General features: G+C 49.2%; 1 protein-coding gene across 1 annotated transcript; it reads left to right on the top strand.

Moving 5' to 3' along the window:
- The first annotated feature begins 3,491 nt into the window (after positions 1-3,491).
- On the top strand, positions 3,492-17,398 carry LOC309525264 (putative peptidyl-tRNA hydrolase 2). Its single transcript, XM_082210804.1, has 7 exons — positions 3,492-3,750; positions 3,894-3,968; positions 7,419-7,499; positions 8,366-8,463; positions 9,487-9,601; positions 11,924-15,212; positions 15,782-17,398. The coding sequence occupies exons 1-6, from the start codon at positions 3,655-3,657 to the stop codon at positions 12,011-12,013; spliced, it is 555 nt and encodes a 184-aa protein (XP_082066930.1). The 5' UTR covers positions 3,492-3,654; the 3' UTR covers positions 12,014-15,212; positions 15,782-17,398.

Here is a 17,398-nt window from a genome sequence, read left to right as displayed (position 1 = left end):
TTTGAGGGATCTGTACCGCTTGATCTCACAGAGATGTCTTAAGGTCCTCCTACGCCACCTTTGATGTTGACACACCTCATCAGCAAAATCGTTTGCCTGTGTTCGTAGGGGCCCATGTATAACTTGATTTTTCATTAAAATGCAATTTTTTAAAAATACCGCAACCACAATGAATGGCCTGCTAATCTGAAGAAGGCGGAACTGTGTGTATTCATGCAGGAAACAAGCAAAGAACAGAATGCAAACATACAGAAAAGATCATGACTGGTTTAAACAAAATAAAATTTAATGGAATTGTAGCAAAGGATGCTTTGGTGTAAATATATGTAACTCTGGTTCCATATTTTCATTTTTTGCAAAATTGGCCAAAATTCTTAAACCGAACGATTACATGCACAAAACTCCTCATGGTGGAAAGTCAAGAGTCCTCCTTGTTGCTGCTGCTGCTGCAGCATGTGGAAATGAGCCTAGGAAGCTGCCTTCTACTGAGTCAAACCCATCTTGTCATCCAGCTCAGGACTGTTGACACCAGTGTGCTTCAGCCTCATGTCTCCATATGTGGTTGGACTCCAACTCCCATCATTCCTGGCTCGTTTGGGAGTGATGGGAGTTGTAGTCCTACAACATCTGGAGACATGAGGTTGAAGAACACTGGTCTACACTACTAGACTCTCTCCAGGATCTGAGACAGGAGCATCCTCTTAGTACCTTCCTTGAGAAGCCAGGGATTGAACCTGGAATCTTCTACATGAAAGGCAGATGCTCTGCCATTGAGCTACCACAGCCCCCTCCCTTCCCACCTCAACAATTCTCCATAGCTCCAAGCATAAGCACTTCTCTCTCCCCTCCCCACAACCTCCATCACGGTGTCCTTCAATGGCATTGCCTTCTTCCTTGTCCACCCCCAATCACCCCTTGAATGCTAGTGGCAACACAGTGGAAATTCTAGGCCAGCCTTTCTCAACCTTGGGTCTCCAGGCACTGGACTTTATAGAATCATAGAATCATAGAGTTGGAATAGACCACAAGGGCCATCGAGTCCAACCCTCTGCCAAGCAGGAAACACCATCAGAGCACTCCTGACAAATGGTTGTCAAGCCTCTGCTTAAAGACCTCCAAAGGAGACTCCACCACACTCCTTGGCAGCAAATTCCACTGTTGAACAGCTCTTACTGTCAGGAAGTTCTTCCTAATGTTTAGGTGGAATCTTCTTTCTTGTAGTTTGGATCCATTGCTCCGTGTCCGCTTCTCTGGACACGGAGAAGCTCCCTTGATCCCTTAACTCCCTTGATCCCTTAACTCCCTTGATCCCTAGCTAGCAGGACCAAAGGTGGCCAGGGATGACGGGGGTTGTAGTCCAACAATATCTGGGGACCCAACATTGAGAAAGGCTGTTCTATCCAGACTGTGGACTTGTTGGCCTTATGGTAGTGGTGGTGGGCTCTTCGGATGACAATGTTTATGGTTTCACTTACTTCAAAATGTAGTAAGCTGGCTATCTCTGGGAGCCCCCCAGCCACGGAAGGTTGGCCCATTAGGGCGAATGGACATTGCCCCACTGCCCTTACCGGCCCAAATCCTCCCTGCCTTCTTTCTTACAACTAGTCTAGGAGGTGGTTTCCTAGACTTCCTCCTCTGTGGTTTCAGTGTTGCCCTGTAGGGAGGGGAATAGGGGACAAAATGAGGATTGATTGGTTCTGCCTGTTGTTGGCTCTGGCTCCCCCTGCTGTTGACCTCCCTGCCTTCTGCCCTCTCATTTTCAATGGGCAGCAGCAACGACTGCAGAGCTTTCCAAACTTTTCATGTTGGTGGCACGCTTTTTAGACATGCATCATTTCATGACACAGGAATTCAGCTTGCAAACGAGGTTAAACGAACCTCTTTCCAACCCCAGGAGGAGCACAGGGAGCGTTAATGCAACACACCTACACTGCAACCGACACACTAATGTGTCTGGACGCAGCTTGGAAAGCTCTGCACTATTGCCTCATAATGCTGAGCAGAGCCCTGGACAGTTGTCACAGGGACATATACACATGGGGGACGCGGGTGGCGCTGTGGTCTAAACCACTGAGCCTCTTGGACTTGCTGATCAGAAGGTCGGTGGTTCAAATCCGCACGAGGGGGTGAGCTCCCTTTGCTCGGTCCCTGCTCCGGCCAACCTAGCAGTTCGAAAGCATACCAGTGCAATAGATAAATAGGTACTGCTGTGGCGAGAAGGTAAACAGTGTTTCCGTGCGCTCTGGTTTCCGTCACGGTGTCCTGTTGTGCCAGAAGCGGTTTAGTCCTGCTGGCCACACAACCCGGAAGGCTGTCTGTGGACAAACACCGGCTCCCTTGGCCTGAAAAGCGAGATGAGTGCCACACCTCACTCGCCTTTGACTGGACTTAACCATCCAGGCGTCTTTTATACACATGGGTGTAAAAGAAGCAAGTAATGTAAAGAGTGGGGCTTAAACAGTAATGCAAAAAGCACAGTCTGTCACAATTTAATTCGAAGTGCACTCTGCCACAATTTAATTCAGGGTTTTCAGACAATCCTATATTTGCCCACCCAGAAGTACCGGTAAGTCTTCTCTCTTTGGCGATCACTCGTAGCTTGTCTTCCATAAACACGGTCTTGAGTCCGTAAGTGGCTGTAGAGGCCAGTTCTGGATCCACATGTCCTTCCACAGTGGGGACATTGGTTTCCGGGCGGGAGTTGATCATGGTGTGGATTTGCCAAGCGTGCCTTCCTCTCAGCACGTTTCTCCCTTGCGTCCCGAGTTCGAGCATCTTCAAAGCCCATGGCACCTTTGGTAAATGCTGTTCTCCAACTGGAGCGCTCGCAGGCCAGTGTTTCCCAGTTGTCAGTGTCCAGAAGTAAGTCCCACTGTGTTGAATCCGGCCCCTAAGCGTGTATAGGATTGCGGCTTGAATGTGTGCAAGGCCAAGGGGACCCTCCGCTCCACAAAATTGCTCTCTTCACCGTGCACTGCCAATATTCATAGGCGACGTTTTGGGCCTCCCCCCCCCCCCCGCATTGGCGGTTTGTTTGTTTGTTTTTTGCGTGACCTTGTACATTCAAACACCCATTCCGCGCATTGAAATCATACTTGGTGGTGGGGCGCAGATTTTTATTCTTATTTACGGTATGTGTGATTATAAATAAAATAATATAAATATTTTATAAATGATTATTTATAAAATAATTATAAATGAAATAAAATAGCACCTAACATGTATATATATCTATATCTATATCTATATCTATATCTATATCTATATCTATATCTATATAGATATAGATATAGATATAGATATAGATATATAAAAACATATGCAAGGCCATCTTTTTGCGGCTGCTCCTGCAAGGGAAAGCCCGCCTCCTCCCGCGCCTGCCCACCTCGCAGGGAGGCTGGAACGCGGCCGCGTCACGTGCGGAAGAAGCGACCAAAGGCGCGCGCAAGTTCACGAACCTGGACGGGCCGCGGCGGTCACGAGGGGGGGAAAGCGCCGCTCGGCGGGCGCCGGCCACTGGCCGCAGCCTCGGGGAGCCTGCGCGGCGATTGGCCGAGAGGCGGCGGCGGCGACAGTGGGCGGCTCCCATTGGCCGGGAGGCGGCAGGAGAGGCCAATCGGAGGGCAGAGCGCCGGCAGCAGCAGCTGTAAAAGAATGGAGTCGCAAGCGCTGGACTCGGACTCGGGCGTGGACGAGTCTCTCGTCGCGCCGCTGCTGGAGCTCGGCATCCCCGAGGTGGCAGCGCGGCGGGTGGGTCGGCCGGTGGATCTCATTTCTCTTGCGGGTGGGGATGGGGGCCGCTTGCTCCTCGTGGCGCTGGCGGCGCCGGGTGTGGGCCGGGATCCACCCCCTGCAGCCGATCCTCACGGCCGTCTCCCTTTCCCTTCCCGCAGGCTCTAGCGCTCACCGGGGGCCGCTCGGCCGAGGCGGCGGCACAGCTCTACTTCAGCAGCGGCCTCGATTCCCAGGTAATCCCGTCCCGATCTCCCCCGCCCGAACTCGTTTTCCTGCCTCCTGATCCCGCCGGGGATCATTTTCCGGCCTAACCCAACGCACTCCTCTCTTTGTTTCATCGACCCTGCCCTACGCTTTTTTCAATCCTTGACCCGCAAACCTTTCTTTTTGCTGACGCGGTTTCTGAGCATGTGAAGAGCGCCTCTTTCTTGCGGCCCGGCACGCTCTGGAATTGGGTACCGGGGACTCTCGCGTCGGAGGGTGTGGCGCCCCGAGGTGATATTCAAGAGGCGACTGAGCAGCTCTGAGATTTTTTTTTTGACCCCGTGCTGCGACGGTACACACGTACCCAGCAGCCGCGTGCACGCATTCTTACTCCCCATCCCTTGAAAGAAGGGTTTTTGCTTCCTCCCCGACCCACTCGCCAATCTGCGCGCGTGTGGTTTTCCTGGAAAGCGCAGATGAGGATTAACCTCCCCAGTCCTAATTTTAGTGGAAATAATAGGAACCTGTGGGTGTCAGGGAAGGCCTCTTGCGTGTATATGTATGTCTGTGGGTTCCACGTTGGTGACCTGTGACAATAGAAACTAATCGCTGCTGCCTGTTTCACAGCCAATATTCTTTAGCCTGTCCCTGTGAGTAACTGTGTCTGAAACACCTACGTATAAGCATGTTAAATACTTATAACTGAAGCTCTTCCCCTCATTCTCCATTTTGCTCTGTTAACCTACTTAATGAAAGATCCCATCCACCACACCTGTCTGGTTGTTAGGATGCAACTTGGTACAGTGCCGTTTAACTGGTTCATACTGAATGGTTATGGGTGACTAGCAACGAGAGTATTTAGTTCCTAGATTTTTGTGATATGCACTGAAGGCCGTAATGCTGGATTTGCATTAAATCACTAGAAGGGGGAGAGTGTTTACAGAAAGCCTACTGATTTTTTGGGGGTACCGGCACATGCAGGAAGACCTGCTTTATATAAAAAGCAAGTCCACTTGTGATTTACAATATGCATAATCTACGTGTTGGTAACTTCAAGATTTGATTAGTGCAAAGCCCTTGGGTCTGGAAGCTTTGGTTAGTGCAGAATGCTATGGCCAGACAGGAAAGAGACTACCAGCAACACATGACATCGTAGCTAAGACCTGCATTGACTTCCCATTTGCTACTAGACCAAGTTCAAGGTTTTTGTACCAGACTCGTTCAAAGGGACGTGGGTGGCGCTGTGGGCTAAAGCCTCAACGCCTAGGGCTTGCCGATCGAAAGGTCGGCGGTTCGAATCCCCGCGGCGGGGTGCGCTCCCGCTGTTCGGTCCCAGCGCCTGCCCACCTAGCAGTTCGAAAGCACCCCCGGGTGCAAGTAGATAAATAGGTACCGCTTACCAGCGGGAAGGTAAACGGCGTTTCCGTGTGCGGCTCTGGCTCGCCAGAGCAGTGATGTCACGCTGGCCACGTGACCCGGAAGTGTCCCGGACAGCGCTGGCCCCCGGCCAATAAATGTGAGATGGGCGCACAAACCCCACAGTCTGTCAAGACTGGCCCGTTCGGGCAGGGGTACCTTTACCTTTACCATTCAAAGGACTGAGACCACCCAATCTGTCATGGCTCCAACCTCCAGTTGCCTGCCAGTACTCCGGGTTTCTACAGTCGGACTTTGTGTGTTGTGCCGCCTCTAAGTAATGCCTTCAGCATCTCCTTTTCCCACACTTCCATGAAGCAGAGGTTGGACGTGTGGGTCTGTCATGTGTGATCTAGTTGAGGTTCCTGCATTGCAGGGGGTTGGACTAGATGACCCTGGGTTTCCCTTCTAACTCTACATTTCTATCCTTCTATGTACAACGCCCTGAATAACTTAGGCCCAGGACTGCTTGAGGATTGCCTTCCTCTGTACAGCCCAAATCAGTAACTCAGACAATCCTGGGGGAGCATAGAATCATAGAATCATAGAGTTGGAAGAGACCACAAGGGCCATCGAGTCCAACCCCCTGCCAAGCAGGAAACACCATCAGAGCACTCCTGACATATGGTTGTCAAGCCTCTGCTTAAAGACCTCCAAAGTAGGAGACTCCACCACACTCCTTGGCAGCAAATTCCACTGTCGAACAGCTCTTACTGTCATGAAGTGCTTCCTAATGTTTAGGTGGAATCTTCTTTCTTGTAATTTGGATCCATTGCTCCGTGTCCGCTTCTCTGGAGCAGCAGAAAACAACCTTTCTCCCTCCTCTATGTGACATCCTTTTATATATTTGAACATGGCTATCATATCACCCCTTAACCTCCTCTTCTCCAGGCTAAACATGTCCAGGACTGTTAGTGGGTTCCTATGGGCCAGAAGCATGACTGGCTTTAAGAAACTAAGCCAATTGTTGCCCCAACTGAGACAATGATATTCTCTGGGCAAGGGGAAACAGAAAGCTTATAGATGCCCTGCTCTGAAAGCACTGTTAGATCAGGAACATACCTTTCTTCTTTCCCCAGCCTTGTGCTGATTAAAACTCCTTGGGGAAGAATCTGTCCTTTTAATAAAAAATATTGGAAAAAGGAAAAATCTGCCCTTTATCTTAGTGGTAGGAAATTATTACAGTGGTACCTCGGGTTACATATGCTTCAGGTTACATACGCTTCAGGTTACAGACTCTGCTAACCCAGCAATAGTACCTCGGGTTAAGAACTTTGCTTCAGGATGAGAAAAGAAATCGTGCACGGCAGCAGCGGGAGGCCCCATTAGCTAAAGTGGTGCTTCAGGTTAAGAACAGTTTCAGGTTAAGTACGGACCTCCGGAATGAATTAAGTACTTAACCCGAGGTACCACTGTATTAGTAATAGTAGTAAAAAAAAATTAGTAATATATCTCCCATTATCCGAAGATCACAGGGCAGTTCACAACATAAAACATAACCTTTGTCCTTGGCCCTTCGGAGTCCTAGTCTACACATGCAGAATAATCACATAGTTCATTCTGCTCTGCTGCAGGAGGAAGGTTGCAGCGGGCCGGCCGAAGGGCTATCATGTGTAAATAACATAGCTGAGATTTGTGGTCCTGCAACTGTCTCACCCTGTTATTCTGGTGAAGTGATTGCAATACACTAGACCCTCATAAAGGCTTCCTTAGCACCTCTTTCCATGGTGAAGTAGAACGGACCTAATTCCACAGGTACTAAACAGCTGTATTTGAGTGTGGGCAGGACCTGGGTGTCAGACCAGGCTTGTGGTAAATGGCGACGCGCTGTAGGGCAGCGGCTTTGCATGTACAAGGTCCCAGGTTCCAGAGACAAGCCTAGGCGAGACCTTTGGCTGAAACTCTGGAGGACCATTGCTGGCCAAGTGTGGACAATATGCAGGTGGCTGGACCGGTGGCCTAACTCAGTATAACGCAACTATCTGTGATCCTGAGCCGTAAACAAGAGAGGCGGGTGACTACGCTATGGCGAAAGGGACTTGATCATCACCATCTCTTTCCAGGAAGAAGAGGATGCACAAGGCAGCGGTTACTATAAGATGGTCTTTGTGGTGAACATGGAGCTCTCCATGGGGACTGGAAAGGTAAAGCTACTCATGGGTTGTGTTTTGGCCTTTTTAAGTGGCCTTTGGCTTTGCTTGCTGATTTGCATGTGGGCAGGATGAGTGCCTTGCAGGAGGCTGGACTAGATGGTTCTCAGGTTCTCCATCCTTGGCTTACACCATCGAGGGCATTTATCCAAGGCTGAAAAGTGAAAGCGAGCAAGAGCCCTTGAGTAATGAGGGGCTCCTGGTTTTCCAATAAATTTGTGGATGGAGGCCCAGTAACAATACTGACGCAGCTGCTACTGAAATAAGTCAACCTGCTATTGTTGAGCCCTGTCTAGAAGATGATTTGGGTTATGATTCCTAACTTGTTGCCAGCCTGCGCCTTGCAGGTGATGGCAAGGTATCTCAGCAGCAGGCTGTCATCTTCTGTCTTTGTAGCGATGCTTTGGCGCAAGCCGTGCGAGGGAAGTGGGTTTCTTGTTTCTCTCTCCCCCCCTCCAATTTTGAATTCATTTTTATTTGATTTTACAAATACAAAGGTATAAAAATCCAAATCCATGTGCAGAGGTTACTCCGAATCTCACGACTCCCCCCCCCATGGGCTCCCATTTTGAACATTTACAACTGCATATTATTCCATACTCCTGACTTCTATATCAGTCCATATTGTCCATGGTATTTGTTAAACTGCAATTGAAATCAAAATCCTGCCAATGTTTCCATCTGCTTACAGTGGTCTCCTAAATAACATAATTTTCTTCCATTCTTTTATGAAGTTTTTGTCCTCTTGGTTTCTGAGTTTCCCAGTCGGTTTTGCCATTTTGGCTTGGTTTGCCGTTCCTCTCTGGTAGGGACCTTGTCTTCTTTTTCCGTTTCTTGATTCTTGGTGCTTATTGTTGCAGATCGCCGCTCAAGTGGGGCATGCTGCAGTTGGCCTGTTCCAGTTGTTGCAGGAGAAGTCGTCTCACAGGGACATCATCAACCAATGGGATGAACAAGGGTAAGGAAGCAAAAGGGGAATCAGGCCTGCAGAGGACACCAGCCTCCTAAGACAGGGGTCAGCAAACTTTTTCAGCAGGGGGTCAGTCCACTGTCCCTCAGACCTTGTTGGGGGCCAGACTATATTTTGGAGGAAAATAGATGAACGAATTCCTATGCCCCACAAATAACCCAGAGGTGCATTTTAAATAAAAGGACACATTCTACTCATGTAAAAACACGCTGATTCCCGGACCGTTCGCGGGCCGGATTTAGAAGGCGATTGGGCCGGATCCGGCCCCCGGGCCTTACTTTGCCTACCCATGTCCTAAGACCTTGCAGAAGGGGCACCGTGTGTCTGTGTTGAAGCTGAGCCAGAGCAAACTCCTCCCAAGTCTCTCCCAGATGAACTGAAGAAGGTGCATCAAAGACGCTGGCTTGGGCTCAAAGTCAGTTCCCGACTTAGCATGTTGGCATTGGCAAGATGGAGGAGCTTAAAGGCGGTTGTTTATAGTCTGTTGATTCAGGCCAGAAGCCTTGATCATAGTACTTCCTCTTGGATCCAGCAGATGAATGGTCAAGGGGCTTTTTGATATTTTAACGGTCTTGGTGAGCACCTTATGAATCCATCAGTCCAGCACATCTAGCTTGGTACCCCTGCAGAGCATGTTTTAGCGTCACATGCGCTGATTTTTTTATTGGGGGGTGTGAGGCGGTCACACAGGCAGTCCTGGGTGCATGGCTGTGGATCCCTCCACATCAGTTGAAGAAAGGTTCTAAGTCCTCTAAACAAAATAGACCTGATCTTTGTGCCAGTCCTGCACGGACGTCTGAGAGCTTTCCAGGTACGCAGGTGAGCATGTTCCTGATCCCCAGCACACAATGCTGTTTGTTGTCTCTGAAATAGGCTTGTAGGTCCTAATTCCTGGGCTGCTGATGTCTGTAGCTGCCTTAGGGCAGACTCTTGGGCTGGAGGTGCAAGATTCTGCGCTGGGGTGGAGTGGGAGCTGGTGTTACACTCAAGGTTGCTTTGCCTTTCTCTCAGCGCAAAGAAAGTCGTACTGCAGGGTTCCAACACTGACCAGTTGCTGGAGCTGCACGCCTTGGCCCTGAGCCTGGAACTGCCAACATACCTAGTGCAAGACGCAGGGAGGACCCAGGTAATTGGCCAAAGACTCTGAAAGTCGGTTCGCGCTTCCTAGGTATGTTGCCTTGAACAAAGCGAATGTTCCTGGTTCTTGTGTTCTGCAGGGATGCTAGCTGGTAGGTATGTAAGAAAAGAGGACTTTAATTTCTGCACATGGGGGGGGGGTTGACTTCTTTGTTCGGCCGATTGGGTATGTTTGCAAATACCTAATTCTGGTTTCAGAACTTGAAGGGGAGCAAAAGGATGTTTTTATTTTCTAGTTAGGCTCTCTTTTTCTAGGGCAGGATCACTAAAGGCAGTAGGTTTTGAAATGATGAAAATTTCTACCGAATGCTGGAAAACCCTGGTTGTGGGAGGACTTAGAGATAAACTAAACGAAGCTTCTGCCTTTTAAGCACTGGAATGCTGTTTCTAAGCCTGTAGTTGAAACTGGTGTCTATTAAGGTTCCCCCCCTACAATATTGAGCAGAGTTGCAAACTTACGCAACTTTTATTTTTGAAAGGTTCCTTCCAGGTGATAACAAGAGCTGTGTTCTGCGGCTAGCTGTAAAATTGCCACTTTGGGAGATCCTTTGCTACCAAGGGGCAAGCTACAAACCTGAAAAATTCAGCCTGACATTCAAAATTCACATCCACTTTTTAAAAATAAAAAAAATCCAATTTAGATGAGGCTATCTTGCTGACCTCAGCAGTTTCTTCTTTCAAATCCCCTCCTACCCCCCCCCCAAAAAAACCTACGTTCAACAGCACATACAGCAAGAATGTCATTTATTTACAAAGATCTGGTTTAAACTAGTAGCCCAGCAAAATAATCTCCCGATATCTTGAGTGTGGGAATGTTGAGGATAGCAGGAGAGGATATATTGATTAAATAATATCTTTCCTCGCTCACGCTAATGAGCTAGTAGCAGAGCACATTCCCTTGTACATTACAGGAAGCTAGTTGATAGATTCGTTAGACCCATTTGAGTTAAGCAATCCAGTCTGGCTTGTCCAGATCAGATTGTTCCTGGTAAATCCCCTTTAGTTCCCTCTTAAAAACAATAATGACACAACAGTCTTCTTTTAAAAGTAATGGTGAAGTTTACTTACGTTCAGTTCACAGTACGGTCCTGAAAGCAGGCTTTAGCTTGTAGTAAATCAGTGCCGGATTTACGTATAAGCTAAACAAGCTATAGCTTAGGGCCCCACTCTCTTGGGGGGCCCAAAAAAAATTAAAGGGAAAGAAACCTGGATGTACATTTCCAAAATATAAGATAAAAGCAAATAAAATAAAACCTACATACAGCAAATGGCTTTAGATACCTATTAGGTCCATAAATTACCTTATAGCATATATTCAACACAAAAAAACCAGCGACAACTTGTTGTTGACAAAGGACAGCTGGACATATAAAGGGCCCCATTACCTTCAGTAGCTTCGGGCTTCATCAAACCTAAATCCAGCCCTGGTTACAGTTACAGAGAAATGTGTGGGTTCATTCTCAGTGAGGGATGAGTCCATTTGCTGCTGGCTGAGAGCTAGCAGAGAGCAAAAGGCATAATGGAGAGAAGGGAACAAGAGAGTGAGAGGAAGATGAGAATGAAGAAACCCCGACAAAAGACTAGTGGTAAGAGAAATTGACAAACTATGCAGAACTGGCCAAATTGACATACAAATTGTGAGACAAAGACAACTGTGACTTCACAGAGGAATGGGAACTTTATACAAATTATTTAAAAACACAACAAAATGAAGTGGACTTCTTGACAGGTTTTGAATAAACGTACACAACTTTATTGTTGATAACATGATGGACAGATATATATGCACAGATACAATTTTATAATATGCAGAGAAAATATGTGCAGTGAAATCAGGGAGAGGAGCTCAGGGAAGTCTTTGGTGGCAGGCGAATAAAAAAAAGGGGGATTATTAATTATGTAGGTGATTATATGGTTTGATAATTTGTTATGTGGAAATTGAGCAATAAGTTTGTTTGTTTTTTTAAAAAAAGAGAGAGTAAGAGAAAGATGGCTGCATGACTAGCCCCTTTATAGGGTCTGCCAGGGTCACGCCCATCTACCTGGTCACACGCAGGGGGAGGATGCTCCAGACCAGGTGTGACAGGAAGTCCTCCTGGCTGGAGCAACATTCCCCTGTGTGTCCACTCTGGGCAAACAGGAAACGCTGTACTTGACTGCTTCAGCGATGTCACATCCCACATTGGGAGCACTCGAAAGTATACAGCAGGGGTGAGAGCACGGTAGATCGAGGTGCAGTCCCAGCGCTCTGGCAGCTCTCTCCTCAGTGCTTTGCTTGCCCCAGCTGTGGGGTGTCCTCTCTATGTTCCAGGTTCCGACAGGCTCCCACACAGTCCTCGCCATCATGGGGGAGGAAGAGATGGTGAACCAGGTGACTGGGCAGCTGAAACTGCTGAACTGAGAAGTGCTTCAGAGCGTGGCTCTGTCCGCCCCACGTGGAGTCTGCGGGGCCGCTGCCCCTGTGTGTGCGCACACGCTTTTCTCGTGGGAAGAGGAAGCTCCTGCCGACAGCAGCTCTCGAGGCCCGTCAGGGCAGCATGCCGAACGGAGGGGTGGCTCTCCTTTACGATAAGAGGAGCGCTCCTTTTCTCCCCCCCCCTTTCTTTTTCTTTCCAGTCAGGTGGAGGCTTTAAAGCTCTCTCTCTCCCAGTTGGATTGTTAGGGTTCTCTCCCCAGTGGCTCTGTCATGGATATAGGTCTGCATTTCCCATACCGCCCTCAAACCAGGTGAGATGATGTACAGGTGTGGCCCGAGCTTCCGTGTGAACGGAAACCATGAAAGGAATGCCGGGGTCACCTGGCGACGGGAAGGCTGACCTTGTACCTAACGCATCGCCGCCACTTGTCAGTCTCATTTGGGGCATTCTTATTATTACTGAAGGAATGAAGATGCCGCAACCCCTCCGGACCGCTTATTCTGTCGCTGAACTGCTCTTAGGAAGCTGTCGTTATCTCTGTTTTAGCCAAAAGTAGTTGAAATCCCCTGTCTTTGTATTCCTGCTTGTGGACTGTTTCCCTATCTTTGCGGCATCCTTCCTGATACCCTTTTCAGATGACTTCAGGAGGTGGGGGGGTGGTGGAAAAGGATTTTGAAAATAGAGTTCGCAACGTACTATCACGTCTCCAGCCAACGGATGGGGGGGTGGAATAAGGAATGGCTGTGCTGGACACATCCAGGAATAGGCCATAGCTGACACAGGAGGGTTAAATCAAACATGGAGAACTTTTTTCTCCTGCTGGGGGGGCTGTATTCCTGGGTGGGGGTAACCATTAGGGCTGCATGCTAGCAGTGGGTAGGATCCGAGTCCAAAGTGGGTGGGATACCATCCTTTCCCCCCCCTGCCTTCTCATCTCCACCCCCCCTCATTTTGCTCCTTTCCCGGCCACCCACCCACATGAAATTAGGCTGTGACGTTTGTCTGCCCACCCTTGGTTTAAAGCAGCAGAGAGAGGCAGCCAAAGCAGGGGTAGTCAACATGGGTGCCCTCCAGACATTGTCGGAATCCCAACTCTCATTGGCCTCAGCCAGCATGACCAATAATCTGGGGTGTGTTGGGAGTTGGCCGTTCAGCAAAAACCCGGAAGGCCCAATGTTTGCTACCTAGCCTAGAGCTAAGGACCAATGTAGAAGAGAATGCGGTGTGCGATCCTTTCCTTCCCCTTCTGTCCAATTAAAAACCCAATGTGAGTGTTCCTGTTTCGGTAGAACAACAGTCTTCAACGAATAAATGAAAAACATGCCTCTTGAGAAGGGATTCATGAGAAGGGAAGCGGGGGGACGGGACGGGACTTGAGAGCTCTGCTGCGCAGGTACTTGCCGCGTGGCGGGGCATTTTCCCAAGTGGCAAAACAGATGTCCGCTCGCCTTGGTGTCGTTCCCAGAACATCTCCCTAAGGCATGTTTTAGTGTTTGTTCCAGATTCTCACACATTCAGAACAAGAAGCCCACACACCAGGTCTGTGACGGAGGCTTGGTGTGAACGTGGGTCTCTTGTAGCGGTTTTTCTACCTGCTAGACATTGATATTTCCAGGACACTCCCCTATACCAAACTGCAACCTGCAATCCATTTTTGGACTTTGCGTCCTTTCTCACCGGCGTCTTCTGCTGTCAAAGGAATGAATGGCGGCCATTTTGAATTTTTCTGATAGCAGAAACTTGGGGGTACAGTCAGTAGGGGAGCCTGGGATTGCATAGCTCGGCTTAGCTTTTATATAGGGTTGTATTCACTCAAGTCTTGGGTCATAAAATTGGGGTCAGTGGCTGTGGGCGTAGCCAGGATTTGGGGGGGGGGCAGGCCTTTTGTTGGGGGGGCAGGACCTCAGTTAGCTATGTGTTTTTATTGATTTGGGGGGGAGTTGCCCCCCCCGGCTACACCCATGTCAGTGGCCCTGCCAGTTGAAGGCCAAAACTGTTAGCTTGTCTAGATGAAAGAAGGTAAACCTGGTGTGTGGTTTCCTCGACCAAAGTTACCAGCTGTTTTCCGACAGGGCTCTCTGCCGGTTGAAACAGATATTCCCTAGGTGTCGTTTTCCCCAGCATGCAGATGACGTGATGAGAAAAGCTGTCTGCTTTAATTTTTTAAGCGTTTTTTTTTTTTTAAATACATAGGTAACTCTAGATGACACCTGTAATGCCGCTTGTCCAGTTCAGTTTTCAGTACACATTGAAGGCTGTGGAAATGGGTGCCAATTCTATGTCAAAAGTTGGAACAAAAGATGTAATATCACCCCCACCCCCCCTAATTTTGTTTTCAGGTGGAACTCTAGTTGAAGGTCTTTTTCTAGCTGTAGCTTCAATTAATATAAAAAAACCTCTCTGCTGGTTGGTTGCATAGCTCTATGTCCATGGGATATTACGATGGTTTTGTTATAGTAAATTTGGAAAAGAAAAGAAAAAGCTTATGAGTGTTGCAAATAGGCCATTCACCCAGAGGCCCAGGATATTGCAGTCCAGATAAGATTTGCCGTCAAACTCCCCTCCTTTAAAACACGGCACAGTATTGTGGTGTGGCCCAATATTTGACTTCAAAAGAGGAAACTTTCCCCAAGTGAGGAGATTGATAAAAAAGGAAAATGAAGCCCAGAGGATTGAGTCACTCCAAAATGCTTAGAAGTTGTTAAAAAAATGCAATATTGGAAGCTCAGCAGGAATGTTTGTGGCAGACCAGGAACGATGTCATGAGGGCCAAGAGGATGCCAGCATGATTAAAGAGCAGTGTTGAGGAAGTTATTAAGGAGGCCCTTTTCAAAATACGGAAGCCTTATCCAAATGAAAAGGACAAGAAGGAAGCAAAAGCTTTGGTGCATGCACACAGTAAGGGATGCGTAAAGGAATTTGAGGTGCGCATTGCTGAAAGCATTAAGACTAACAAGAAAGAAGTTATTTAATTACATTAGTAGCAGGAGACCATGTAGGGATATGGTTGGACCTTTATGACAAGGAGGTAAAAGGAGGATGAGGAGATGGAGAAGATTCAGAAGATTCTTGGAAGATTCAGGACAGATGGAAGAACGGCACTTCACACATTGTGTAGTTAAGCTGTGGCACTCGCTCCAACGACCACCAACTTGGATGGCTTTAGAAGAGGATTAGGCCAGTGTTTCCCAACCGGTGTTCCGCGGCACACTACTGTGCCGTGAGACATTGGCTGGTGTGCCGTGGGAGGGAGGCGGGTGAGTCGGGCAGTGAGAGGCGGCGGCGGCGAGGATCCGCGTCGAGCCGGGGGCGGCTCCGCGGTGGTGGTGCCGAGCGGCGGGGCAGCGCGTGCAAAAGGGAGGAGCGCGAGACAGCGGAGGAGGAGGAGGCCGGCATGTCCGGGCAGCAGCAGCAACAACAGCAGCAGCAACTCCCGGCGACGGCTCCTCAAGCCCAGCCGCCGCCCCCTCCTCCGCCCGCTATCGCCGCCACCACCACAACAGCCGCCGCCGCCTCAGTTGCCGCCGTCCCTCAGTCCCTCGCTCTGCTGCCTCCTCCCACCCCCAAAGCTTGGAGGTTCCCCGGCAAGGGGGAGGGAAAAAACTTTCACTTTCGTGCGTCCCTCCCGGCGTGACGCTGCGCACTGACGTCACGGGGGCGGGGCTTTAATGGTGGTGTGCCGCGAGATTTTTTTTCAGTAAACAGGTGTGCCGTTGCCCAAAAAAGTTTGGGAAACACTGGATTAGGCAAAGTCATGAAGGATAAGCCTAGCCGGTGCTACCAGCCATGGTGGCAAGGCTTGTGTACACTTGGAGGCCTCTGAATCTCGGTTGCTGGATTCCACCGGAGAGGGAAAGGGATCTTGTGCTGGGGTCTCGCTTGAGGGTTTCCCATGGCCATCCAGTTGGCCACTGTGAGAACAGGATGCTGGACTGGACAAGCCATTGGCCTGATCTTGCAGGCTCATCTTACTTGCTTAAAAGGAGAGTTCTGCACGAACCAGCAGGTTTAATAGCCTGGCCCCGTTTTAACAGGTCACGAGGAGCGTTTCTGGGTAAGGACGGTTGAGTGGGGGGTCATTTTTTGTGTGTGTCATCCAATAAAAGCATTTTGTTAGCCTGCCTCTCTCACCCTGCCATTTAGGTCAAGTATTTCGCCACACAATGAGACAAATTGCTGGCAGAAGCCCATGTTGCAGGCGGATTGGGGGGGGGGGGCTGGGGGTAGGAAAAGACAAAAAAGCTTGCAACTAGGTTAAGAGCCTCTTGGAATAAAGACAACATGATGTTTACAGCCGAGTCATAAACCCCCCGATGGTTTGGAGTGACTCGTAATACAGGGTCCTGCTGGTAGGTGTGCAATTTGCTAAGTTTATGTACCGGCAAAGTAAAGAAACAAATTGCCTGGCGTATTTAGCGCTGGCAAGCCTGGAGGGTTGGAACAGTGGCAGAGAGAGCCAGCTGCCTCCCATCTCCTCGCTTCTCCATGGCGGCAAGCACAGAGGGTTTAGAAAAGTGGAAGCAGGCGGGCAAAAAGAGAGGGGCAAAGAGACACGTTGGGAGCTGCCTGGTATTCCCATCTGTGCTCCGGGTTCCACTTAGGAGCTGGGTTAAAGCAGTGCGCAGCCTGATCCCTGTTCTCAAGGCCCGAAGGCCAATCCCGCCTCCTGCAAGAGAACTTGTTCCCATATATGTGCGTTCGTCGGGTGGTTGCGTGTGCTTCCGCGCTTGTTTCTACAGGAGGCGTTCAGCTTGCTAGTTTTGCCTCGCCCCCCCCCCCCCTTCTAGGGTAGCTCCTGTGCCTTTTTTTAAACACCTGTATGGTAAGTAAAAAAATGTGGCATTCCTGCTGCCGCCACCGGTTCCTCCCATTGCCCCTCTTGGCTCCAGATTTGGGGAGCAGATTTGGCCCCTTGGTCTCCCCTTCGTGACAACTAAGGGAGACTGTGCTATGGTGAGCAGGGCTTTGTGTGGCAGTGCAGGCACCACCCTGTGGCCACAGCTCTCTGCAATGCAGGTGGGTGGCACTGCAATCCATTGGTCTGGTTTATACATCAGTGTGAATACCCATGTGAAACGACCATGTTTTCTCTCGACATTAGCTGGGTTTTTCTCGTTGAAGCCTTTGGCCGTGTCCTATCATTACTAGCCATGTGGATGAGGACTAAAAGACTCCTCTAAGTATATTTAATGGCATTTGCTCACATTCCTCTCCTCTCCCCCTTTCTAACTAATACTGTCAAAATTTAGATTGCTGCTTCATGGGGGCAGGGACCTGCCTCATTTTTTTCTTCTTAAATCAGCGCCGTAAGGGTTCCATGTACAATGATAGTGCTGTATAAATGATTAAAAATGTATGCAAGCTTCCAA

Source organism: Podarcis vaucheri (assembly GCF_965113315.1).
Source record: "Podarcis vaucheri genome assembly, chromosome: 2".
Lineage (NCBI taxonomy): Eukaryota > Metazoa > Chordata > Lepidosauria > Squamata > Lacertidae > Podarcis > Podarcis vaucheri.
Note: the sequence above shows the minus strand (reverse complement) of the source record. Positions and strands in the feature narration are given on the sequence as shown.